Genomic DNA, 27,801 nt, shown 5'->3' on the forward strand with positions numbered 1-27,801 from the left:
AAATAAAATAAAATAAAATAAAATAAAATAAAATAAAATAAAATAAAATAATAAAATAAAATAAAATAAAAAACAAATGGCAGCTTTCAATGAACAGCAAATGTCAGGTGATCTGATCCTGCTGCTTTCTCCTTACCACCCCCTATAGCTACCTCTAGAAGCCCTGCCCCACCCCCATCACCCAGGGAGCAATCCCCAAAAGGTAACACTGAGAACCCTGTAAATAGGCCCAAATGACTGGAACCCTGTACCTTTCAATAACCTAGAGATTGAATTTCTGGCTCTCTTTTCTCTAACAGAGTGATCAGAATGGGACGAGTCATAGCTACAGGAGAGAGTTGCTGTAGACCAAGGGGAAGGACTGGGAATAGACAACCCTTCCCTACTCCCAGTCCCGGGCTTCCCTCAGCACTCTCTTTTGTATCTTATAGGTGGCAAGAGATTCTGAGATGAAGCAAGTGATTCAATTCAATTAGCATTTACTAAATCCCTACTACAATCCAGGCTCTGGGGCTACAGAGATGAATAGGGTTGAAAGACAGTCCTCGCCCTTCTCTGTTCTTAGCCATGGTTTAGGAGCACCTTTGAGTTCCCATCCTCCTCCATCACTTGCCCGTCTATTCCAGGTACTAGGATTTATTATAAAGACCAAAAGAGAATAATGACTTCAAATAATTTAGAATTTTCCTGGTGGCCTAACAAATGTTTAGAAACAGCATGTCCTGAATTGTTACCAATACAAGAGATCCCAAGTTATGTAAGGTAATAATTTGTTAAAGGGATGGCAAATTCCACTGTCTTTTAGGAGAAATGAGAATATATTAACTTTGGTGTTTCTCAGTCCCAGCATTTGCTTGAGTATTCCACAATACAAGTCTGTTCAAAAAATGAATAAATGAGTGAATGAATGAACAAGCCTCTGAACAAACTCATGATTCAGTTTTTATACATTAACCCCATGAGAGTTAAGTCACATGCCTTCTTAACCACAGAGCAGGGAGTTTTATTCCAAACGCACAGAGAGAAGTCTTAGGATGGACAGATAGGACTCTGGTCCTCCTCAGGTCACATGGGAAGCCACAGCTCCAGGTCCGGGACCCTCCCTGCCCCTCCCTGCCCATCCCACATTGCATCAAGGGAACTGAAGGAACATGCAATGACACAGACTGCATAGAGAAGCCCATAGCCCGTGAGGTTGGCAGGTGGCTGACAGTGTGGGGAAACGAGTGTGAAGAAGGACCTTGGTGCCAGAGGATGTGGGCTCAAGTCCTAGATCAAGTAACTCCTAGTTAGTCACGTACCCTCTCTGAACCTGTTTCTTCATCTATAAAATGAGGACAACAAGATCTCATTCGGGGGAATCTGAGCATTAGATGAATAAAGCACATATATTAACTTTCTAAACCATGAACTCTCCCAACTTACAGACCTAGGAATACCAGAGGTTGGAAGGTCAGAGGTGCAGGCAAAATGGAGTGGGGCCCAGGCCCTAGCTACCCCTCCCTTAGCAAAGGTCACTGATAGAAGGACTTCCACCGAACCAGCTGTCTGACACCTCAACACCCCCTCCCTCACTCCCTCCCCTCCAGTCACACACTGAGAGTTGAGAAGTTGCGCAGCCTCAGCCCGAGGCGCTGTGTCACGCTCCGGCACCTGTCATTCCCTCTGTACACAGGAGGAGAACGCGAGGTGACACCTGGAGCTGAGGTGGGAAGTAGGAGCTGCCAGCAGAGACGGCTGCAGAGGCGGATGTCAGGAAGCCTGGAGAGGGGGTTGTCCCAGGCAAAACACCAGCCCTGGGTCAAAGGGCACGGTGCCAACTCCTGGACCTGCGGTCAAGGAGCAGTTGATCTTGGCTGAGCACTTCACTGGAGTACGAGATGATTCACATCAAAAGCCTCATCTGCCTGCTTCCCCAGGTTGGCATTATAACATATTTCACTGCTTCTAAGACCCCAAGAGTTGTAAGATGCCCCATGATTTCCTTCTTACCAAAGACAGAAAGAAAAATGCTGTCAGTTAAACTACATCACGTCATTATTGTAAGACCCAGGCTGATGTTGACGACAGCTCCAGCTTGAGAAATGTGCATTGGAGAAATGCTGCAATGTGGTACGTGAGCGCACCGTGTGAATGTTAAGACTAAATCTGAGTAGCCATTTCTGGGGAACCCGCAGCACAAATTTCGAGTGCCAAGCCCTTTTCCTGGAGCACATTCATGTGGGAATTAGGAGAGAGAAAGAAATCAGTAGGTGCAGGAAGAACAGGGACAAAGTCCTATTGGTTCAGATGGACAGCAGTGGCCTTTAGGCAAAGTCTGAAGAGCCACTAAGAATGGGAGGCTGGAGGCCTGAGTGGGGAGAGAACAAAGAGGACAAGTGACTTGGCCTAGGGGTCACCACCTGTGCCCACTAGTTTGCACCTCGATACATACAGGCAAGGACACGGAGGACCTTCCTGGACATGCTAATGGAAAGACCCCAGTGACTCCTACAAAGCTGCTTCTCAAGCATGTGGCAACCCTTATGGGAAGCCAGTGTATACAGTTCCCATCAGTCTTCTCTCATCCTGTCAGAGGGCCCAGTTCCTCCACCTTCCCTCGCACATCCTAGCTCCCAGACCCCACACCAGAACGGCAGAGTCGCCTTTAGAAGCACCTCAACCTGTCACAATGCCTCTTAAAATGTGATATCCTAAAGATGTACATTGGAACACTTTAAATAATTAACTATAACTCATTATTATTAAGTATAATTAACTAATCTAGATGTCAAATAATTGTAAAAATGGAGAAGTACACATCCTCCATGTACATCCATTTAATAAACTGCTGGTCAAGCATTATAGATTTTTACCAAAATATGAAGCAATATGTACTATGCCCATACGATATTGAGAAAAGGCAGCAAGATTATAAGCATTTGAAAGAAAGCTTCCTTAGCCCTAAAAGGGCTGGAAGGAAATACCACCAAATAGTTACGAATTCTTCTTCATGAGTAAACTATTTTTCTCTTTTAACTTTCCTATACTTTCTTTAATGGACACATAATAATTCAAAATAAAAATAAATGGATGAGGGGCACCTGGGTTGCTCAGGTGGTTAAGCATCCAACTCTTGATTTCAGCTCAGCTCATGAGCTCAGGGTTGTGAGATCAAGCACCACATCAGGCTCCATGCCGGGCATGGAGCCTGCTTAAGAGTCTCTCTCTCCCCCTCTTCTTTGCCCCTCTGCCCAACTCTCAATAAATAAATAAATAAATAGCGAGATGAGAAATTTCAAATGGCCTCTGACACATATAGAACTCAGCAGGACCAAGATGCATACAATCTTGACATATAATACACATGCATTATAGTACTTAGTGCTTTTCTCACAGATAGAATCACAATATTTCTAAATGACTCGGATTCTCATCCAGACCTTTCACTATATAGTAGATGTTAGTTATTTTAGGGACATTTAAAACATCACCAAGCTATTATTAAAAAGTCAAAAGATAACAACCCTTAGCGAAGATGTAAAGAAAAGGGAACCCCCATACACTGTTAGTGGGAATGTAAATTGGCACAGCCACTACGAAAAATGGTATAGAGGTTCCTCAAAAAATTAAAAATAGAAATACCATAAATCCAGCCATCCCACTTCTGAGTATATATCCAAAGGAAATAAAATCACTAACTTGAAGAGGTACTTACACCCCCATGTTCGCTGTACCATTATTCACAATAGCCTAGATAGGAAAACAACCTAAATGTCCATCAGTGGGTGAATGGATAAAGAAACACACACACACACACACACACACACACTGGAATGTTATTTAGCCTTAAAAAAAAGAATGATCCCATTTGCAGTGATATGGATGAACTTGGAGGGCATTATGCTAAATGAAATAACCCAAGCGCCAAAAATAAAGACAAATACTACATGATCTCATTTATATGCAGAGTCTTAAAAAAAAATTGAACTCACAGTAACAGAGAAATGAATGGTACTTACTAGGTGTTAGAGTTGGGGGAGAAACTGGACAAAGAGTACAAACTATCAGCTACAGAAGAATAAGTCCTGGAGACCAGCATGGTGACTACAGTTAATAATAATGTACCATACACTTGAAATTTGCTGAGTGGGGCTCAAGTGCTCTTACCACACACACAAAACAGGTAACTATGTGAGATGATGGGTATGTTAATTAGCTTGACTGTGGTAATCATTCTGCAATGCATATCTAAACATCGCATCGCACACCTTAAATATATACAATTTCTAACTGTCAATCATACCTCAATAAAGCTGAAAAAAATAAAACATGAGAAAACATTGCCCAGGTGTGCTGCATTGTCTATGGCCATGCACTTCTGAAACACTACGTACAAATTATCTTCCTAGACTCAACCATGTTTAAAATTCAGTAGCATTTTCTTTTACAAGAGTAACCTTCAGAAAATCCTTTTGTAAGGCAACAGATGTTTTTAAACATTGTCGTCTCTATCTATTTATCTGTTCCCTGTATTGAGCTCCATCTGAACACTGCAGTCCTTTACATCTTCAACTTTTTCTCTCTCAATCACAATTGGAGTGAAGGTTAAAAGTATGAGCATTGTGTGTGTTCCACAAGACAGTGAGTAGACGCGAACATTCCCAAGCTCTTATTTTTCTCAGACTTTATCTACCTCCGCCCCTCTGTTCCCTATAAAAAATTTCCTCTTTTTCCCCTCTCCTTTCGGTCAATCATCATGGTGGCTCCTAGATCCCCCTCCTCACTTTTCTACTGCATTCTCTTCTTTTCCACACAGGTCTGGCAGGCAGCTGGATGTGGGAATTTCCACGTCACACCCCTTGCACTGCCATAGCCATACCCACACGGGACGGGGCTCCCCCATGAGGCCTGGGCCACTACCCTCCCATGTAGGCACCAAAAGCCACCTGACACAAACAACAACGAGAAACCACAAAAGCCCGGAGAGACACACCCATTATCACCAGTCTCAAGGCCCATCACGTATGCTGCTAATGGCACTGGATAGGCCCCAAAAGAGGCCATACTACATTCATTCTCAAAAAACTGATCTATCAAATATTGAAAGAAATCTACTGCCATTAAACATATGCTGCTTATGATACTGTGTCAGCAACAATTTAGTATTTCTTATCAAACATTTCAATGTGACTCAATTTTATACCCCCTCATATTAATAAATCTGCAAGTCATAAAAAATTCTGTGGTCAGGACACGAGTCTCAATTACCAGTTAAGAAAATATCCCGGGGGGGAGGGGGGTCTTCTTTAACGTTCAAAGAAACACTGCACCTCACAGCATTTGGGCCCATCTTTTGTGGGGGCCCCTCAGGCTAGGCAAGCTGCTTGCTGTAGTGAAAAGACTCACTGAGGTATGTGTGTCCAGCACCAGGCAAACAGAATGGAAAACCAGAAGCAGTAGCAGCCACACCCCGGTTCTGCAACCTGTACGGAATGCCACATGCATCTCCGCAGAGTACCCATACCCCCGCACGTGAGTCACCTAGGGTCTGGCCCCGTGGCGCATCTGGTCCTTGAACTTTTTTCCTCTGTCTCTACTCCATGGACTGCTGCCTTCCCACCCCTGGGTTCCTTGCACCATCCACTTCATGACCACACAGGCATGTCCCCTCACACCAAAAAGGAGAGACAGGAAGAGGACTCACCCACTGAGGACTACGATGAAGTCCATGACATTCCAGCCATTGCGGAGGTACGAGCCCTTATGGAAGATGAACCCCAGGGCCACAATTTTGATACCAGCTTCAAAGCAAAATACCCCAATGAAGTACGGTTCCGTCTTCTCCTGCAGGATGAGGAGCACAGGTGCCGGTAAGGGGGGGGATATACTTCATCAGATGCGGACAGAGTCACGCCCAGCCACCCCGTCCACTCTGACCACTCCTCTCTCCTATATGACACCTGGGCATTGGTGCTGGGCCAACCCCAGGTACAGGTGGGAATTGAGTGCATCACTGAAGGAGAGCACAGAGCAAGGGAAGACTCGGGGGAGCCAGCTACAGAAATGGATGGGTGTGGGGGTCACACTCAAGCCAGACTTCTTCCCAGGAGGATGGCTGATGCTTCTGGCTTTGCCTTGGAAGAGTTGGCTTTTCCACTGCTGACCTTCACTTACCCTAGACGTTTAAGGGTTCTCATCTGCAGGTAATCAGACTGAAGCCACTTATCCACACATTTGGATTTTAAGCAATTAGTTTGCCCTCTCTTGGGGGGATACACTAGACACATGACTCATTGGTTTAAGGAGAATATGGACATAACATCTAGGAAGTTGATCACATAGGCTTTGAGCATCCTTCTCCCTCTCACTTCCCAAGTCCCTTAGGAAGGGGAGCGAAGTTAACGGCCCTTGCACCTGCCCTTTCTTCTTGTCTGGCTGCCATGCAGTGTATACACAAGTGTTTGTGATGCCCTCAGAACTTCCTGCAAGCAGGAGTTAAAAGGTCAGTTCTCTCGTCCTTCTGCATCCCAGTGGGGTTTGTCACCAGCTTGTCCCTCAGCAAAAAAAAAAATTCCTCACCGAACTATAGGGGAGGGAAGCTGGGAGGGGGCCAGGTGATGAAGCAAAGGAGAAAGGAACCGGGAAAGAGAAAGGACTGGGGGAAAGACGAGAAGGAAGGAGGCACATACCAGTCTGCGGGACATCGGGGTCTTGTCATCCTCAGGAAGATGCTGTTCCAGGGCCAAGACAATGCAGTTGGCAATGATGGTGGCCAAAATCATGTACTCAAATGGCGTAGGGAAGAGGAAGTTAAGGAACGTATTCACCAAAGCGAGAGGGATGTGGCCTCCATGAGGGCTGTGCACACAAATACACAAACTTTATCAAAACCATATGACGTCCGTGCAGCCTGCATGATCTCCGAGCAAGCAGGCAGCAGGCAGTGGATGGTCCTTAGCATGGGAAACTACAACCATTTCTGATTGAGCTCTAAACACAAAGCACCTTCCCCACGAGAAGGACTAATATAGCAAATAAATAATATAGTTAGACATCTGGCTGACACTCCAGATACTTAGGGAGTTCAGAGGCATAGCCGGGGATTAAGCAGGGCCTTAAATGGAAACAGAAAGGAGAGAGACACTGATGCCGCCCTGCCCCACTTCTACCGCGGCGCTGCACGACGATGCTTCAGCAAGGATCCAGCTGTGGCTGTCTGCTGTTGCCTCTGCGAGTCGCATCTGGGAACTCCTCTAGAACCTCTGCTCAACTGAGTAGAAGAGCCCGTGGAAAAAGAACAGTCCTCTCCATGTGAGCTCTCTTCTATTTCAAGATCCAACTCAGAAAAATATTTAATGTGGTCAGGTGAAGCTCTCCTTGGCCCACCTTGTTTTCTCCTAAGCTTCTCCACAGATAGCAAACAGAGACGCATCATGAGTTTGAGTCCAGGACAGTCAGATGCCCCTAAGAACCAAACTACAGATGAATGGATAATGAATTCAGGCTTTTTTTCTGTTGCGTTTTTCTGCAGACAGATGAAGGAGCTCCCTGAGCCTTTCAGAACCACAGGACTATAATTCAAGGGCCTGCATCTGGACTCCTGCAGAAAGGGTGTGCCACAAGCCCAGGAGGAGCTGGAGGGGGGATTGTACACACAGAGAGAGGGAATCACCAGTTTCCAAAGTCAAGTCATGCTGCCTGCTGGATTTCATTCCATGACTATTGTTGTGACAAACACAAGTGAGCTGTCGCCACAGGTTTTGCCAAGCAACCTATGCTCTGGCAGATGCTGGCATCCGGGCAGGAGAAAAGAGCAGATCTGCCCCCCCCCATATCCAGGCCTGCTGTGTAGCACAAAGGGCCTAGAGCTTTACCTAGGGAGTATAGATCAGCATCAGGCCCCTGATGCGTCCCCGTCCCAGTGGCCATCAGTGGCCAGTGGGCCTTCAGGGCATCCTTGAGGAAGGGCAGGGCACAGACCACCTCCCACCAGAGGTGACTTGTGGCAGGAGATGCGAGCTGGCCCCTGTGGCTCAGGCCCCGGTGCTGGAATGGGAGGCTGTAGCAGGTGAGGTGGGAGGCTGCCTCTGAGCCTCCGGAGCTCTTACTGGCACTCAGCAATGCTCAAGGCCATCTCCTCCCCACCACAGTGTCCCCGAGTCACCACCCGCTCTCTCGCAGCTGGCCACCCTTCCTTCCCACACAGCCCCAGTGTTCACCCAGGACCCGCACTCCAGGGACAGTTCTGCCACAGGATCTGAAAGCTGGATGCGCTCAGAGGACTTCAGAGCCAGCCCCCTGCCTCCACATCCCACTGTGCTTGTCTGAATGCACCCAGTCCGAGGAGACTCTAATCGCATACCCAGCCATTCCTCCTCCCACAGTCTCTCTCGGTACCAAACTAGGCCCCTGAGAGCTAAACACACCAGCGGACACGCTCCACAGATGCCCACCTAGCGTGCATGCCCACCTTCTCGGACAAGCCCCACCCACAACCCACCCAGGGCTACTAGCACCCCCTGATCACAGGGGGTATTCTCCTCCCTCCCATCATGGGCTCTGACTCAGAGCTCTGACCACGTGTGGAGGGACCAGGGACCACAGCAGGACCTGGTGTCCCATAAGCCTTCTGAAAAGGCTAGCTGGTCCTGGGCCGGGTTCAGACACCCAGAACCCCCCAGACCCAAATGGTAACATGAAGATGGGAGCACGGCCAAAGAGGTGGCCCAGGCATGCAGGCCTTTTCCTGACAACACGCCGACCAGCCACTGACAAATATCAACAGAAGTTGCGGGCATCTACGGCAGTGTTCCTAAAATGCAGGCCACGGGATACTAGTGCCATAGGAATTCGCAATCAAATCCATGAGGGAAAGCAGGAATTCAGGAGAGTGAGCAGGTTTCCCCCCAGCAGGACTTCTTGGAGGCTTTGGTACTATGGTCAACAGCTTCCACCACCTCCCCCAAAGGGGGTGGGAATGGTACACAGCTTTCCCTAACTTGTTTCACCACACCATCCTCTTATCAGAACACCTCTCCTGAGAATGGTGTCAGAGGAACGTATTTGGGAAGCTCTGGTCCAAAGGGCAGCTGTCACTGCCGGCCCCCAGGTGTGAGGAGGAGGGCTGCTGCCCTGCCAGGAGGGAAACTAATGCCTCTGCCACCTCCGGCCTCACCCTTATTCCCACGAAACCGTTCACGAAGTGTGGGGCTCAGATGCCCTTGGCCTTGGGTGGCAATGCCCCGAGCAAGTTCAGAGAAGCTGCCCAGCAGGTCCAAGGAGACTTGGCAGGCGACCTGGGAAGCAGGGCTGGGGGGTGGCAGACATCATGAGCTCTCATGGGTCTGCCTCGGTTGTAGGATCGCTTTCTGGGGTTCAGGCTTCTTTCCCTAAAACCTTCAAGTGACAGTCACAGACTTCAAAGTTAATGAGCTCTCAGTTGCTGACTTGCAGGCATGGCCGGTCGAGGCGTCCGTATGCCCCCCAGGCATCTCTACCCTACCACACCTGCTTGGACTGCGGCAGCCCCTCTGCGGCCCCACTCCTTGCTCCCAATTCCACACCTGCATTTCCCTAGCCAGATCACCTAAGCATACAACTCCCCGTGAGGACCTGTCAGCTCACCTACTCAAGAATGTCCAGGTGCAGATACATGAGTCTTCTCTGTGACCACAGGGCTAGCTAGCTTCAGGAAGGTGTGGCCATCTGAGGTGCTAATGACCCAAACTTGCTGTGACTGGCCGGATATCTGAATGGCTGAGAATTCATGAGGCCTCAGTGAACTGCACTGCCTAAACCCTAAGAGGCTACGATCGAAAAGTGAGGGTTTGGTAATTCATAGGTTCTGAGAAGACCCCATTGCCATTCTCTCCCCAACCCAAATCGTCTGCCTATGGTCTGATGTCTAAGGACCCACACAGAGCAACAATCCTCTGGCTTGAAATGTGGAAACTGTTTAAATGCACATGTCCTTGGGAGGGATGTCCCTGTAGACTTTATGGCTCATCTCAACCTCAGGATGAATTCATGTTTGGGGCAATTAAAAATCTGAGGTGAGGTTTTGCTGCAGAAGCAGAGGTGAGACTATGGGAATCCCATGCATCTGTGGGTGAGGCGACAGAAAGGACGGCGACTGGGAAATCTTGGCAGAGAACATCCAGCTCTGTCTGAGGCCCAGCCACTCTCCCTTCCAGCCCTTTCCTGCCCCCCCCCCGCCCCCTCCTCTTTCTGAAGAAAGCATGAAGGATGCGTACCTACATCTTGGCCCTTTGGCCTTCACCTGCAGTGGGCTTTCTCCTCCTTCCTGGTCCCATGTTCAGAGCACCCTAAAATATCACCTCGTCCATGAAGGTTTCTCCCTGTGCCCCACAGCTCTTTATGTTGTACAGTTTTATCAGTTCTCCTCATATCTGTCTCCCCCAAGAAACTACAGCTTGAAAGCAAGGACTTGTTCTTGTTCATCTCTCCAATAGCAGTGCTTATCAGAGCCCCTGGTACACAGTAGGAGCTGACTCAATGCTCAAGGCAGGCATGAATGAATGGGAGGCACCCCCCAGAGCAGCAGCTCTATTGAGAAGCCATCACAAAGACCGCATGGTAGTCACTCACACTGGCTCAGGCCCGGGGTTCCTGCTCACCCCCACCCTTGGGAGCTGACTCAGAGGCACCACTCTCCTTTCTTCTCATCTACCCTCATAACTTCAAGCCAAATAAGCTTGGCTCTAAGGCTTGGGGCTCTGCTACATTTCCCAAGGCAAGAGCCTGGAGTGCAAGTAATGGCCCACGGGCTAAGGGAATATGCCTCAGGCTAGACAAAGATGTGACCTGGAAAGGTCAAAGGAAGCTCCATGTTGCCAAGACCTCAAAGAACAAGGCCCTTCATGAGACGGTAATGGAAGTCTGTCCAGGACTCTGATTCCTTCCACCCAGGAATTCAGCGGCTCCCATTACATTCTGTGCTTGACACCAAATGCATTTTGGAGAACTGTATCTCTCTTATCCAGACTGTAGTCAGAGATCTTGAATAAATATAGCTAGCAGAGGGCAGGAGCTCTGCCGGTCGTATTCACCTCTGGACCCCTTGTGTCCATCACATCTGGTAGGCCCCAATAATTGTCTTTTAATCAACTAATTAATGAATCAATTGATAAGTGAATTGCATAGAGAAGCCACAGTCAGAGGTATCCTTGCAAAGGTATCTCCTACTTTCTCCACACTGTGTACCCACTTGAACTTTCTGTACTATAGTCTGTGTATACACATTAGTTATTCAAAAATAGAAACCAGCACGCATAGAAGATCCCTTTAATGTAAAAAACATTTTTGAAAAAGGAGCAAAGGAAGAAAAAAATCTGTCATGCTAGAAGGATAGTGAGTTTTCTTGGGGTAGCAGGGTTATTTCCACTTTTTTCTCTACTTCTTTATGCATTGTCTTAAGCGTTATAATGAGTACATATTAATTTATAATTGTAGAATCAATTAAAGCTATATGTATTTTGAAAAAACACAAACCAACACAATAAAACCATCTCAACCTGAGGGTCATGGAAATCAAAACAAGGTTTCTGAGAGGATCTAATGCAGGAGAACAAAGGGACTGGACCCAAGGAGGAAATGGCCATGAACATGCTTTGAAACCTGCCAAGACGCCTCCTCTCCCGTATCTGTCTCACTATCTGTTCACCAGGAGCCTCATTTCATCCACTTTCCTGGCAATCTCCCCAAACACCCCTTCACTCCTCTCTCCCTCTGAGCCCGTTAATGAGGACCTGTGTCACTCCATCTCTCCCCTTCCCGTCTAGCAGCTTCAAGACAATCATTAGGGAAATGACAAAAATAGGTTCGCTTATTGATTTATCTCCTTTACCCGATGCTCCTTCCTTCCAACGGTTGACTTGTTTCCTTAGCAACACAGCTAATTTGAGCAGCACTACTTGGCCTGCACACCTGCCATTTGTTCATTTCCTTCCTGAAGTGCAGAAAGCCAGGGCAAGGAAGAGGGCTGCCCCATAGGCCACAGTTGTGGTGCTGGCTCTGCTTGTCACCAGAGCCCTGGCGACCCGGCCCAGGAGAGGAGCCCTCCTTCGGCCCGGACCAGCAGAGCCTCACCACCAACGCCTCTCAGGGGTAGATCTGCAGGCACAGGAGTTGGGTAGACTCAGGGCTCGAGCAACACACTTGGGGTCCTCCAGGAGAAACCTGCATCTTCACCCCCACTGGGATGCTGATCCTAGACCCCTTCCACTCTCAGCTGTGTCCTCTCAGAGCTGTGACATCAGAGCGCACTAAGGAGTCTGAATGTACTCGGAGAGGCTGAGAGGCCACCAGGGACCAAATGCTGTGCTCTCTCCCTGACTCCAGGCCTAATGGAGAATGCACTTTTGTGGGGGGCAGCCTGTGGCCACTCATGCACTTCCTGAAAACTCCGGGGGGGGGGGTCAAGAATAGTCCACAGTCTCAGGGAAGGCTTGTCTCAGCCTCCTTTACCCACTTCCACCCGACTCCTGTTCCAGAACACTCTCCCTGCAAGATGTAACTCCCTTCCCTCCCTTCCATCCCAGCTGCCTATTTTGGGGACAGAAGAGTCCTCAGAAGATGGCCTGGGCCATTCTAACAAGTGGGATGTTAACTCAAAGACAGTCAGAGGGAAGGGGCCCTACCTAATCTGTGATTCCCTCAAGCACTACACCAGAGAGACATTTTAAATATAAATGATAATGAATTACAGCTATCCAAGTCTTTCACACTAACTTTTTTTCTGTGAGAAGAATCAGAATCTTCCTGGAAACCTGCAATGCAATGGAGAAATATAGATTGGTAATGGGAAACCAGAGCCAGGGTTCTCACTGCTAAATCTGTCCCAACAAGGTACTCGAGGCTGGGAAAAGCACGCCATCCATTCCTGCAGAACCAAACATGAAATACAGGAGGAGCAAAGTTTAAAATGACCCATGAATATAAAGTCCTTTGAAAGCTGTTAAGGTGCTACACAAACGCACAGTCATTTTTATTATCTTACTAAATCACGCTTTAAGCATCTGGTCTGACTCTAAGCTTCGGGATAAGCAACACTTAGCGGTCATAGCCTCTGGGAGTGGGCTGGCTGGCTGCAGCTGGGAGCTAACACTGAAAAGACCCACCACAATAAAGGATTAAAAAAAAAATTATGGTAATGGGCCTCCAGGAAGAGAGCAAAGACACTTGGCCCAGAACCTCCTGGGAATATGGAAAGCACATCCAAACACCAGTCCCCAGAGGAGGATTTATGAAGCTGATGGCTCTGATGCAATCTCTCCCGATGATTAGAAGGGGCATTAATCACACCCAAGGCCAGAGCTAAGAACAGGAGGGATTGAACCATCACAGAAGTCCGGCTCCAGCTCCTACCCACCCTGATGGAAATGCAGTGAGATCATGCTGCTGAGATCACATCCCCCTCGCCTGGGCTGCTGAGAACGATGCATCTGTCCTGGACGGACCGGTAACATTGAAGAGACAGACCGTGTGCCTCAAACCCAGACGCAGCCAGAGCCATCGCTCTCATTTCCACAGAGTGTGACTGCACCCCTCCTCAGCTCCCTCACCCTCCCTAGCAGCTGATATTCTCACAGGAATAGCTGCCTCCTAGCCTGTCCACACAGGCCACGCATGTAGGCCTTCAACCCTTCAGACTGAAAAGAAAATTAAACCCCACTCCAGTAAAACAGGCCTGGGGCTCGCTCTCCTTCCTAGAAAGATGCCTCACTTTTTGCCCAGATTGTGGTATGAAGTGAGAGCAAGTATGAGGTAAAAAGATGGAGATCCAAGACGGCCCCCTAATGCCTCTCGGCCAGCCTTCTCCACCTCACCCCAACATGCCCAGGTGAAAGGCCAGGTTAAGAGCTAAGCTGAGACCTAAGGACCCTGGCTCAGAGGCTAACGTGCTCCTCTATGGGCTCCTTCCGGACTTCTTTGCACTTGCTCCCGTGGCTGACCCAGCAAGACAGTGTAGCCCAAAGGCCAATCCAGAAAATGGAAGAGACAGAAGGATCATATTCCTTGGGGTTCTGAGGGACTACAGATGAATTTTTCCATTTCCTGAAAAACAATGCTAATCACCTAAACTTATCAATCTATGAACCACACTCCTATCTGGAGCAAGTCACACCCTCGTTCCATTTCCTTCTCTTGTCTCAGTCCTCAATTTTAGGCTTCCGACCTCTGTCCTGGGCTGATCAACAGAGCATGGACCATACATCGCCACCAAAGGCAGGAGGGCTCCTAGCCTGTGCTTCTCCACGTGACAGCGAATAGCGCAAAGGGTGCAAATCTGGAAATTCACACAGTATCTCCTCCTCCCTTTCTGCCCTCATGATAGGAGAAATGCACTGTTAACAATGAGAAGAATGCGGTGGAAGGCTCTGCACACTTCCTGATGTCCCATTTCACTGGCTCATCGCTTTCCTTATCACATTTTTTCTCGCCACCCAACTTCGTCTTTAAAAAAAAGATCAGATTGAAAAGCCAAACCCCTTTTCTTTTTTTAAAACAAAACAAAACAAAAATGTATCATGTGACTTCCAGCCTTAACATCAGTTTTTTAACTTTGGTTTCCATGGTGGTGGGATGCAACCTGCCATCACCATGACAACAGCTGCTTCTGTTCAAATTCACCATCTGACAGGCAGTCCTGAACACACATACACACCTCTCCCATTCTCTCTCTCTCTCGCTCTCTGTCAAGAAGATGGAAATGCCATTACACCTACTCCTGAAGACTTAAATTCTAATGAATGAAAGACAAAGAAAGCAATATTGAGAATACAGCAAAGAGGCGGAGACCCTCCCTTCCCCCAAAAGGCTCTCTGTTGCTGGCACAGTCCCACTGCTTTCCTATGGAGGTCAATGGACTCAGTTACTCAACAAAAAAGGTACCTAGCATCACCCTTTTAATGTTGGCCACATTCAACCCTTCATTGCTTTTAGACCAAAAAACTCTCATCTGACTCCCATATCCCTGACTCTATATAAAATAACTGAAAGGCAGTTCACAGTAGTGCTAATTATGTTCACTAATACTGAGCTCAGCTCCAGACTCATCTGGGCCCCAATTCCAAGAGAAAGGGGAGTGACAGTTCTGAGGAATTAAGACAGCACTGCCTTTCCTCCTTCTTTTGCCTCAGTTTCAGTCAGGTGGATACGTCTTAACAAATTCACTTTGTATGTGTCTGACTAAAGCCTGGACTCAAAACGCTGTCATTCAATACCCAGTTTTGGTGATCAGGGGACAGATGATTGAACGCTACAGAAAAGGGAAGAAAGGAGTGGGGAATATTAAAAGCCTCTGGAAGAAAACAAAACAGCGGTGGGAAAATTACCTGTTTCAGAAACCAGAACCTGTGTTTTGATGATACTCTGACAAATTCAGCCCATCAATAGTTCTGGCAGCAGCATACATCCTAGGAGAAGAAGAATGTGGGCTGCGACCAGCAACCACACCCAAAACTACCCCCTAACTTCACATCCACACTTGCTTCATGGGGTGACAGACAGTAGCTGAATGTACAAAGAAAATGAAAAGCCTTTTATGAAAGAGTCCACAGATCATCTGTGAGAGAATTTTTGTTTTCCTCTGAAAACCCAGTGTACCCCAGTATTCAAAGATACCCACTGAGCCTCCAAACCGCATGAGAAAATGTTAAGGGCACTAAGGATATACAGCTTGGGAAGCAAAGATTGGAGAGAGACATCATAGCTGTTTTCAAATATCTGAAGGACCAGCTTATAATGGGGGCTTAGACATGGTCTACGTTATTCTGGAGGGTGAGACCAAGACCAAAGGGTAGAATACCCACCCAAAGGCAGATCTGAGGGAATACAGAGAAGCAGCATCACTCTTCCATAAGTGAGTGGAAATTCCGTTACGTAGTGAACTGGATGTTGTACTAACAAATGTTTAACAACCAGTCTCTCTAAAGGATGAAAAGCCCTGGTGTATAGCATATGCCAATTTTTGGAGTGTAAATACTCTCTCCATAACTAATTTCAAGCTCCCAACTTGACATCATTGCACATGGAGTTGCAAAGATACACACAAATGAGGGCTCAAGGGCTAGGTCTGGCCAGTTCCCATGCACCACTTACTGTAAGTAAAAAAAAAAAAACTGAGGCAGAAATTCCTGTATTTGATAGTAGTCGAGCTGGACCAACCCTTGTTGCTAATAAGGGGCTAACAAATGGGTAGGAAGCAAGGTCAATTAACCTTCAGTCACTTGCTCCAGGGCCTCCTGGGTCAACATAATTCACTCTGGTCCTCAGCCTCAAGTTGCCTACTTAGCTAGACCTGCGTTCATGAAGTCTGGAGCACCACCCTTATCTCAGAAGGCTGGTACCTGTGCAGCTGGATGTGGGCCAGAAGCAGCACAGGTGAATGGTTTGCCAGCGCCATGAATCATAATAATTAACTAATCACCCCATTCTGAAGTCTGGGATACTCAGGGGTTCCTGCTATTTCACCATGGCCTGCAAAAGAACTGAGAGGAGTCAGCCAGCACACACGATGAAAGCACAATCCCAAGAGATGGAAACACATCAGGTAAAAGGCTCACCTCTCATTCTAGAAGATCAGCGGATCTCAGCCTTAGCCGCACACAGAATGACACGGGAACATTTTAAAAATTTAAGGATATGGGTATCCTAACTCTAGAAATTGTGATTTGTCTCAGGTGCCCTCTGGGCATCAGCATTTCTAGACGCTCCCATGCTGACTCTAATGTGCAACCAGGGTAAAGAACACTGCTGTAGATGCTGGAGGCCATGAAACCTAGTGATACCCTCACCTCAGGTGAGATAACAACAGGAGAAACTAGACTCCCAAGAGCACAAAGGTAAGAACTGAAGGTGCCTTAGAGTTCTATTAACTGTTCCATTACATTCATTTTACAGATGGAGAGACTGAGATCCGAGGTGCAAGGAGACTTTTCTGGAGTCAGGAGTAGAAACCTCTCTGGATTCATAGCCCCACCCCCTGAAAAGCTTAGGAATCTATTGTCAGAACAATCAAGTAAAACTCCCTGGTCTCTTGACTTGAACTGAGGGTTCTAAAAGAAAGGGATCCTTTTATTTGAGTTTACTTCCTCCATCTGCAGACTACTCAATTGTTCTCAAGAGCATATTTCTTAAGGTAGAGTCTGGATAGTTTACCTTTCCTAAGAATACTTAAGAGTCCAGAAAACATTCTGAGATGAGCACTTGCCAGAGCTCCCATATGCTGAGACACGGTCTTGGTTTTACACTGGGGAGAGGCCCATTGCCTACTGAGTACAGTACCATCAATTCATAAAGTTCTCCAGCAAGTCATAAAGGATTCTCTCTAGCAACATTTTTAGGAAAGGAGAACATTAACCATTGCTCTGAATCACTGCTTCCCGTTCTCATTGGATCGGTGTTGGTAAGCCTCTCTTGAATTAACCTTCTTTTAACCATTCCTACTCCTTAATTAAGTCCTTTCTTATTCATCACAATCCCTATATCTAGCCTCCTATGCCCCAACCCAAGACAAACACTAAAACACATACTTACTAATAAAAGGATAAGAAGGCCCCAGAAAAGGATGAAGGATCTCGAAGGAAGAGGACTGAGCAGAGAAAGGGTACCGAGGAAAGAAAAGAAGAAATGTGATCAAAGCATCCCTAGACTTAAGGGTCAGGAGCCCTGGGTTCTAACCCTGCACAGTCACTTGCTAAGAGTTTCTCTTGGGTCACTGTTACTCCAATAAACGATTATTCTGTGGTGCTAATAGGCAATATGATGGGAAAGAGTAAAGGACAAAGGAAGAGTATCTATTACCACAACTGACAGAAGTCATTTTTGATGGAGCTACTAATGCAGACATCCAACAATAACATCCAAAATGGAAATCCTGGCACATCTAGGAATACTCTGAAAGTGTCCAAAGCCAATGGAAATGTTTCTAAATTTTCAAGAATAGGAGCTCCATGATAAGCTGAAGTTTTTGGCCAAAAACTTCATTAAAAGATAGTTAATAAAAAGTTAGAATCCTCATAATGGTGGCCTAGGGGTGAACATAAAGCTGCTTTTCTATAAACCTACCCTCTTTATAACAGTCTAAGAGTCTTTTCCACAGACTCCCTGCCCCCCAACTCCCGTTTCCTTAAAAATCTGCAAAGGCAGAAGCATTCCGTAAGATGAAAGTTCAAGAAAGAGTTGTTAAAGTTGACTCCTCCCCAAGATAACTTACAACTCTGGGCATCCCAGAAAAGAGTAGACTTCTCTGAGGGCTGGAAAAAAGAAAATAGACTTTATATGCTAATATTGAAAGGAGAGGAAGAATTGGCATTTCCAAAGCAAAGGTCCCCTGCAGAGTGATGAAGAAGTATGGCAGTGGAGCTTTTGGTGAAGGGAAAACAAAACAGCAAAGTGCCCCAATTCCAACCCAAGCTCGCGTTCCAGTGATCTAGGACAAGATGTCTCAGATCCATTTAATGATGACCATGATGATGGGTAAGAGATCTCTGCTCTTCTCCCATCTACTGATCTTTTATTCTTCTGCGGGTTTAGCGTCACACCCAGTGGGTGCTACAGGTACAGGCAAGCAGTTCACAGTCACCCTAAGAAGATGCTCTGTTAGGGAAGTGTGCCTGCCAGTCTCTGGTCTGAACTGAGGCAGTGTGCTACAATGGAAGGAAAGCAGTCAATGGAATCAGAGAGATCACATCTACCCGTGACCTTGGGTTAATCACCTGTAACATGAGAACAACAATGTCCACTTCACCTAGAACTAAATGATATAGTCTCTAAAACACACACAGAGTGTCACACAACAGGCATTTATTAAAGGCATATTAAGGAATGGATGACTCTCTAGGCCTGGATCATGGTCCCCATGTAATGTTGGTAAAACATATAAAACATTATATGACAAAAATATAGGAAGGTAAGAGAAAAGGAAAAATGATAAGCATTATCACTGTGCAGGATTGTTCTGAACCCAGCCTCTTTCACAGTGGAAGTATGGATAGCTGTTGGGGCAGTTCTCATTTTCCACAATCTATTCCTTTGCTTTGCTCCTTTGAACCTGTCTACTGGTATTTGTAACAGAAATGAGCTCAGGCTTTATGAGCCTTTGCATTCAGGGGTGGGCATCTGTTACTCTCTAATCATTGCCAGGGAAAAAGGTTACCCAGAAAATATTTAACATCCTCATCTTGGGTGGGGGGTAATGGTGATCCCCAAAACAAATAAATATATACATACATAACTCTCTCTGAGAAGGGAGTGTTATTTTGCCAAAAGGATCAGATCCTCCAAATTTACGTGGGCCCTTATTCCCCAGACCCACCCCCCTCCTTGTGTTACCACATCCACCCACCCATCCCACCTCCAGACAAGCCCACGCCCTTCAACTGCTCCTCATATCAACAGATCAGGAGAACACATGCATCCTTGTACATCCATATGGCTCAGTTATTTCATAAACACAAACTCCCATGCAAATACAATCCAAAGTTAACAGAAAGAAGAGGCAATTCCTTTAATATTTTTTAGGTCCACTCTTTAATTTCTTTTAAATCCTCCAACTGGTTTCCAGAAGCCAAGTGGCATCCTAGTTCTCCATTCACATCCACACCAGTATCAAGTGCCCTCAAGGAAAACGTTCTCCAGGATCCTGGTCAGGTGACCTTCATCAAGCTCATTAGGCAAACGTGCAATGGCTCAAACCCATAGAGGTTCCCCCTCCCCCCAGTCCCCCTAACCCTTTCAGAAGCTTCTTCCACACCCAATGAAGTCCAATCCCAACTCCCTTCTCTGACAGAACAGAGACGGAGACCCAGAATACCTAGAAACCCAAAAGATATGGAGTGATTCACCAGAAGGCCAACAACCCCTGAGAAGGAAATCCACTCAGAGGCCAAGCTTGTACTCTAGGACGGATCCTTTCACATGCCATCAATCAAGCCATCTGAAACCTGTGGCTACCATTTTTGTACAAACAAAAACAAAATCTACTGTGTTCGTTTAAGCCTGAGGGTTCTGAGTATCTGATCTGCTTTTATGAAAAGCTTGCTGGGAGAATTCCACATCTTATTGCTCCTGAAGATATCTTTTCTGGGTTATAAATCCAGATGTGTCCTTAGGGATAATATCAGTGTAAAATCGGTATTAGAAACACACAAAGAAAGACAGGTTTTGATGTAGGTATTTTAAAAACCTGTCTTAAAAAAAAGTAAACTCAGTAACTTTGAGACAGAAAAAAAGGCTCCTGGGAAGACCATCTAGCTGCATTGGTTGAGAACCTGGGCTCTGAGCCAGGCTTCCAGCTCACTTGCTGTGTAAGTAGGCAAGTGAGTTAACCTCTCCACACCTTAATCCCCCAACTGTGGGGTGTGGAAAACAAGAATGCCACAAAGAATCAATGCAATAATCTGTGGGATAAATTTAGCACAGTAATCCAGCACCTCGTAAATACTCAACAAGTTTCAGATATACCCACGTTAATGCTAGTACTGACATATATCATGTTTACAAAGTGCTTTCATACACATTAGTTTTGCAAGATAGGCAAGTAAAGAATGTGACTTCCCCCTCACACCTGAAATCCCTGAGGCTCACAGAGGTTGCAAAACCAACTCCAGGTCACATAAATGTTACTCGCAGTGCCCAGGCTAAAACCTGACAAGAGTCAGAAGAAACGGGATGGCATTATTAGAAGGAAACTTAACTGCAGAGGTTTAATGATGACTCACCCAGAGTTAACCAGATACTAATAACTAAGCTGTAGTCACGGCTTACCACATGCCAAACACTGTCCTAACATTTTACATGCACTATCCCACCTGATCTTCTCAAAAATCCTATATGATACACCCTACAGGTGAAACTCCTATTTCATTTTATGTTTTGAGGAATCTGAAGCACAGCCAGGTTAAGTCGCTTCCCTAAGGCACACAGCTAGAAGTTATGGAAATGGTACCAAGATCGGAATCCAGAGGCCAGTTTTTTTTTAATAATAATAATATTTCTTAATTATATTATGTTAGTCACCATACAGTACATCCCTAGTTTTTGATGTAAAGTTCCATGGTTCATTACTTGCGTATAACACCCAGTGCACCATGCAATACATGCCCTCCTTAATACCCATCACCAGCCTATCCCAGAGGCCAGTTCTTAACCTTGACACTCTAATGCTTCCAAGCAGAGACTGTACCTCCGAACAGTAAGACAAAGTTTTCACCAGCTGGGCGCTGGACTAGGTATATCCCTTCAACTCCCGAGATTCTAGGCTTTGACACTTCTATTTTCTAGTAAAGAAATAAAATAGTGTCTAAGTGAGTCTCTGAAAACGATATTTAGTGTGGACTTTGGAGAAAGTAGAACACTATATCCTAGCCTAAAACAGACATGAAAAAGTCATAAAAGCATGTATTGATTCAGCAAAGCATGTGACAAGGATATCCTGCACAAGATTCTTACTGAATAAAGAAATATAAGCTGGCTAAAGAATAATGCAGAAAATTAGAGAAAAGCTGAACAGTCGATGAGCACTGACCAATGCACTGCTGATAAGCAGAAGGGAGGTCCCCAATTCTAACCATATTTTGATCAGTTACTCAAGTGAAAGTATAAAGCATACACTTATCCAGTTGGCAGATGACGTAGAGCTCCAGGAAGAGAGCAGAGTCTGAAGATAATGTGCAGTAGAAATCACTTAAATTTTGGAGTTGGACCACTGGGGCTGAAGTTCACTAGTGGTGACCTTGGGCAAGTGATTTAATCTTCTATAGTCTCAATTTTTCTGTATTTAAAATGTGGATAATAGTTATCTCCCTGGATTGTTGTTTTGTTTAAATGCAGAGAGTCTTGGGGCACTTGGGTGGCTCAGTTGGTTGGGCGTCTGACTCTTGTTTTTGGTTCAGGTCATGATCTCAGGGTTGTAAGACAGAGCTTGGTGTTGGGCTCTGCGCTGAGCGTGCCACCTCCTTGGTATTCTTTCTCTCCCTCTCCCTTACCCCCCTCCCTGCTCTTGCACAAGTATGGACACTCACTCTCAGATAGATAGATGGATGGATAGATAGATAGATAGACAGATAGATAGACAGACAGACAAATACAGAGTCTGAAGTTTGGTGAATACTCACTGAATGTTAGTTCCCTGTCCCCACTTACAAAGGATCTCTGTAAGAAGGACTGTTGCACCAAAAGAAGATAAAATGTACTTGAAATAAACATGAAGTCCTGAATTTAGATTCAGAAATTAAATTGAGAACAGAGTGAGATAAAACTAATTCTGTCATCAATTCATATAAAAGACCCAGGGTTTATTGCCGGCTGCAAGCGACCTGAAGTCAAGTCGGAAGCACAATGTCATTTCTTTAAAAAGAGAAAAACAATTTAAAAAATTTGTTTTAATTTAAACAAATGTGCCAATGTTAATAAGCACTGATCTATATTCCAGTAATTTAAAAACTAATAGATACTGTCCACTCCCTTGGGATTTTAAACCAATACTAAAGCTATGTGGTAAACGTTACAATAAAGTAATAAACCAGGTGCCATATGGGAGCCCAGAGAACGGAGTTGGTCTTACTCTGTCAAGAGAAATCAAGGAAGTCTTCATGGAGAAGTGACTACTGAGTATAGTCTTAAAGCCAGGAAGTCAGGGAGAGAGAGAAGACATTCCAGGCACAACAGTAAGTGCACAGGCCTGGAGGCCTAGGAGAAGCTGGTGCCTTCAGACATTAGCAGCCCATTGGAACAGTTGAAAAGAAGGTGATTACAGTTGCCACCATGTGTAGAGTATAGCATAGGAAGCCCTGCCCACCAAAACCTTGCCCAATCACAAAGCAAACAAATAACAGAACCCAGACAGGAACTTAGGCTTCCTGAATCATTATCTATGCTCTCTACCCCTGCTGTCTATACCATAGCCACTAGCCATACATAGCTATTTAATCTAAATTAATGAAAATGTAATGCAATTTAAAATTTAGTACTCAGTCACAATAGCCACCTGTCAAGTGCTCAAGTGCCACATGTGGCTACTGGCTACTATATTAGACAGCACAGATAAAAATATATATCCATTAGCACAGAAAGCTCTGATCTACAGCACTACTCAGTGCCATAGGACCTTAAGCGAATGACAAGTAGACTGGGTTTATATTGCTTTATAGAACAGAAAGGAAAAATAAAAACAAACAGGTGCAAGCTCTAAGGAAGAATATTTCAATGTCCTATGCCTTAATGACAAGATCACCCCATCACAGGAAGCTTAATGGCCACCCATCAGGGGGACATAGAAAAGAGTTCCTCTATTGAAGTAATGCTCTTTGGTTAGAATGTTTGTATTTTACCATCCAGTCTGGCTGATGCACTAATGCAAACATATCTCTGTAGCTCCTCCCCATGGAGTTCCTGTCCTACTTGTAGCTAAGGGATATGATGCTGGATTGGGAGTCACTATGACCGCTGGTTCAGCATCCCAACATCTCAGAATGTGAGAATTTTCTAACATAGTTAGCATTGCAATCCATGGACCACCTGAAATTGAATGCAAATTGTATGTGTATTTTTTCAGGAAAGAGGAGTGCCTAGCACCAATCAGATTTCAATAAGATTTGTGAGCCCAATATAGAAAGCAAATAAACACTGTACTGGAGGGACCAGACAGTCCCAGTCCTCCAAAAAGAGTCATCTGGATGTCATCAAGATGGCCACTAGGGTCATTCCCGACTGTAAGGTTCCATAGTGGGAGCATCTAAAGACATTCACCCTGCAATTGAAGAGTTGCAAGTCAAGCATCCCTTAACTTTGATCAAGGAGAAAAGAGATGGGACAAATATAAAAGGACATGGAAATAACCCAAGGCACTAAAGTTGGATAATTCAGTCAGGTCAGGGAAGGAAGAAGAGAATCTGTCAACCTCGTCCTGAGATGCCCATTGAAAGCTCTCTTGTAAATCTTGATGGCTCATTTTCACTGAAAGCCTACAGACACAAGCACACCCAGTCAGATGTAATACCAGCTTACTAGCTGGAGAACTTGCCCAGGGAATCCAAAGTCGGCTGAGCTATCAATTCATTTTAAAAAACATGACTTTGCTCTAATCACCATCTGACAGTATGACAATTGTCCAGAATTCACCTCCAGGTCCTAGAGTATCTCTAGAGCTGAAAGAACTGATTTCTAGAACAATGCAGTGAGTCTTCTGTTATCTGGTATAGCTACAGAAGAACGCTTTGGTTAATTTAACAACAAAAAAAGTGATAAAGAGCTACTTTAATCAATAAAGATTATAATTTGCAAAAGCTCTGAACACAATAAAGCACACACACCATTCAAACCATGTTGAACATGATGTGATGAATGCTTCATTGGCGATATTCAGAAAGCACTATGGCATTTTGTGGTGCCTGGGGGCCATCGGAACAAATCTCAATTGTTACTACACTATAGATGTCTGGGTGCCAATTAATAAAGAGTTCTGTATAATAAAATGCCAGATAACAAATACTGTGCTTTTTTCACCGTCCATATTGGGTAATACAGAAACTGCAGTGATCCTTAGCTAGATCTTGAAGTAGATAAACCTTGTCTTTTACAACCTCCGAATTTTCATGTAATGACCCTACCAGCCATCCAGTGCCCTCACTACCTCCTAGCAACTTCCTCTTCCCATGCTCGGGCCACACCTGATCCTACAGGTCCAGGTCAGTGCAACACTACACACATAAGAGATACTTCAGTGATGCTTTCTGTTGACCAAGAGTAACCACCTAATGAAATCATCTAACAAAATTGTATCGGATGCTCAGTGCGAGCCAGGGTTGCACCAGGTGCAGAAATTAATTAGGGGCGTGTCCTGTACCAGTTCTCAGAAGAGCCAGCTTTCAGTTATACAGTGTTAATGCCATGTAGCAGCTACTATATCTCGGCTCCCAAGATCATTTGCATTTTGACAGCGAAGTTTGGAAGCCTCACTACCTGAACCCAGAGGTCCCAGCAAGGCTTCAGGTGACAGATGCGAGAAATTTGGGATGGGGACTCTCCTCTGTGATTTGCAAAACTGGCCTTCTCTGAAGGCCCTGCCAGGCAGACAACAGAACCACGTCAAACAGTGGTTCTCAGAGTACAGTTCTGAGACCAGCAGCATTAGTATCACCTGGGAACTTGCAACAAATGCAAATTCCCAGGCCCTACTTCAGACTTACTGAATCAGCAAGTCTGGCAGTAGGGTCCAGAAATCTGTATCTTAATAAGCCCTTCAGTAGATTCTGAGACCCACGGAACTTCAGAACCAGTGATGCAGATGAAATGGGCAGTGCATATGTATGACTTCCGCACACAGAAACTAACTGAGGCATTAGCTCTGATGCTGATGGAAGTCACTGTTGGAAGGAACAGTCGTTGACAAAACAGTAGCAAAACAGTTCCCAACAGCACACAGCTGGAAATTGCCAGGATGCTGGTGAGTGACTGTTGAAAATCTATTTCATGCTTTTTGACTCTGACCAGCCCCATGAGATGATGGTGTGGAAATTGAGAAAGAGGCACCGAAAGTTTGAAACACTTCAAACATACGGCCACGTCGCAAGTGGAGAAAAGCTTGTGAGGGCTAATTTTCGTCCCCGTCCTGGTTTTCAGAGCCTCTCCTCTGGGTCAATGAGGCACACATGGTGCCTTGCATCTCAGCCACAGAAATGATGCCAGAGTCTGATTACCACAGTCCTCAGTTCCTGACATTAGTCAGAGCATTTCTTCCTTTCCCCTTAATCTGTGACCCACTGGTCAGCCACATCCTCTTCATCCCTTCTCTGAAGGGGAGGGCATTTTATAGACACCCAGTCCCGCCTTTAATGGCAGAAGCCTTCAGAAATCGAAGGCTCACATCTGACCCAGGCTTTCCAAATTCTCTAGGGATGGGGGGAACAGATGCAGTGCAAATGCAGCATGACCAAATACAGCAAAAAATACAGCCTCCAAATTATGCAGAGTCGCAACAGCAATTCCAATCAACCACCTGCAGGCAAAGACCACACCTGGCAAAGGCGCCACACACGGCCTCTCCCGGACGCCCTTCACTGGCTGGACCGCGGGATCCTGTAGCTGGAGCCCAGCCTGGAGTCAGTCGCATTCCCAAGCTCTGCCCACCTGCCTCGGGAATGAGCTACCACTTTAAAACTGGGTCTTTTTTTTTTTTTTTAAATATTCAAGAGGACTAAGAGTGGAACTGCTTAGTTCTACAAATTTGAAACCCAAAATACAATAAAAAAAACACTCCTAAGAAGTACCCACTGCTCTGCCAGTGTCTTGGATAACTGACACTTTTTAGTCATTCAGCGCCGCTCTCCTTAGTCTGGCCCATTTCTCCCTCTTAAGGACACACCTCCTGGCTGCCCATTGCTTTCCAGAAATGGTGACATGGGGGTGGCTCATCAGAGTTTATAGCCAAGACTGGCCACCCAGGGAATGGAAAATTAAGTAAACATACCTGGGCACTTCAGTGAGCAAAAATACACCACAGACATCTCCCTAAAGTAGAATTGACACATAAGAAATCACCCACTAGGTTGCAGAAGCCTAAAAACTCAGTGCTGTCCTTACTGTCCTTAAACACGAGTGATGGTGGAAACACGCTGGTAAGCCGCCACGCAAGCCCTTCCTGCACGGGTTCGGGATGCTTGGGAGGGGAAGTACTAGCATGGGTCACTGGCAGTTTTATCCCTCCTTGTAAGGGATTGCTCTAAAAGCCACCTCGTGTTGATGATGGCAGAGGTGATGGGGAGTAGTATACATTAATTTCAGTGGCGGCTCACCCCTTCAAATTCCTATGTGAATTCCCACTGAAGTTTGAAAAGAAACAATTACAGAAGCCTTCTTAGCTCTGTGGCTCAGCATTTATTAGCATGAAGACCTGGGATGACAAGAACAACCTGAGCGACAAGGACTGGGGACACAAATATCTTCTAGTTAACCATGTTCTCTGAATAGAGGAGGGGCATAGCTGCATATTTATGGGGCACTCAAATGTAACAGGACTGGTTGGAGGCAGTCATTATAAAAGCAGCAGGAAAAAGCATGTAAGAAGAGAGCTTCCCCCTTTCCCCTGCTACCTTTCTCTTGCGTCCCAGTCCCACTGCAACAAACAGCAGACGTAGAAGGAAAAGGCAATCTGTGAAGCTGGTCCTCGGCAAGAGACCTTGCTTGTATCCAAGAGGAAGACAAATAACCTTCCTTTTTCTGAAAATCCTAAGGAAAACCCACACATATAATGAATTATTCACAAAGGCGGAACCTAAAAATGAGAGAGGGAGAAATACAGAGAGATGGAAAAGGGACAGAAGACTGCAGAAAGAGGGGCGCCTGGGTGGCACAGCGGTTAAGCGTCTGCCTTCGGCTCAGGGCGTGATCCCGGCGTTGTGGGATCGAGCCCCACATCAGGCTCCTCCGCTATGAGCCTGCTTCTTCCTCTCCCACTCCCCTGGCTTGTGTCCCCTCTCTCGCTGGCTGTCTCTATCTCTGTCGAATAAATAAATAAAATCTTTAAAAAAAAAAAAAAAAAAAAAAAAAAAGAAGACTGCAGAAAGAGAAAGTGTCTCTCCTTGAACAAAAGGGTATTCATTACAGTCACATCCAGGTTCCCTCTTTCACGTGTGTGTGGTCACTGATTAAAAAAAAAAAAAAGATCAGTAGAGTGGTTTCTGATGGCTGGCTTCCATGGCTGGGCACTGGAGAACCACAGCTTCCCAGGCAGCCCTGCAAACAACATAAGGGAGGCTACAGGGCTGCTGGTGGGACCCAAGGAGTCAAGGGTTTGCA

General features: G+C 45.8%; 1 protein-coding gene across 3 annotated transcripts in view; it reads right to left on the reverse strand.

Annotated features, from left to right (window-relative positions):
• Positions 1–27,801, reverse strand: part of CACNA1E (calcium voltage-gated channel subunit alpha1 E) — a 493,265-nt gene that overhangs the window by 288,719 nt on the left and 176,745 nt on the right. For all 3 annotated transcript variants that reach the window (XM_034666841.1, XM_034666842.1, XM_011225195.3), the window contains 2 exons: positions 6,672–6,777; positions 5,687–5,826 (listed from right to left, as the gene is read on the reverse strand). In XM_034666841.1, the coding sequence (XP_034522732.1) occupies positions 5,687–5,826; positions 6,672–6,777 (246 nt within the window). The remainder of the gene's footprint in view (positions 1–5,686; positions 5,827–6,671; positions 6,778–27,801) is intronic.

The sequence above is a fragment of the Ailuropoda melanoleuca genome, chromosome 8 (genome assembly GCF_002007445.2).
Source record: "Ailuropoda melanoleuca isolate Jingjing chromosome 8, ASM200744v2, whole genome shotgun sequence".
Lineage (NCBI taxonomy): Eukaryota > Metazoa > Chordata > Mammalia > Carnivora > Ursidae > Ailuropoda > Ailuropoda melanoleuca.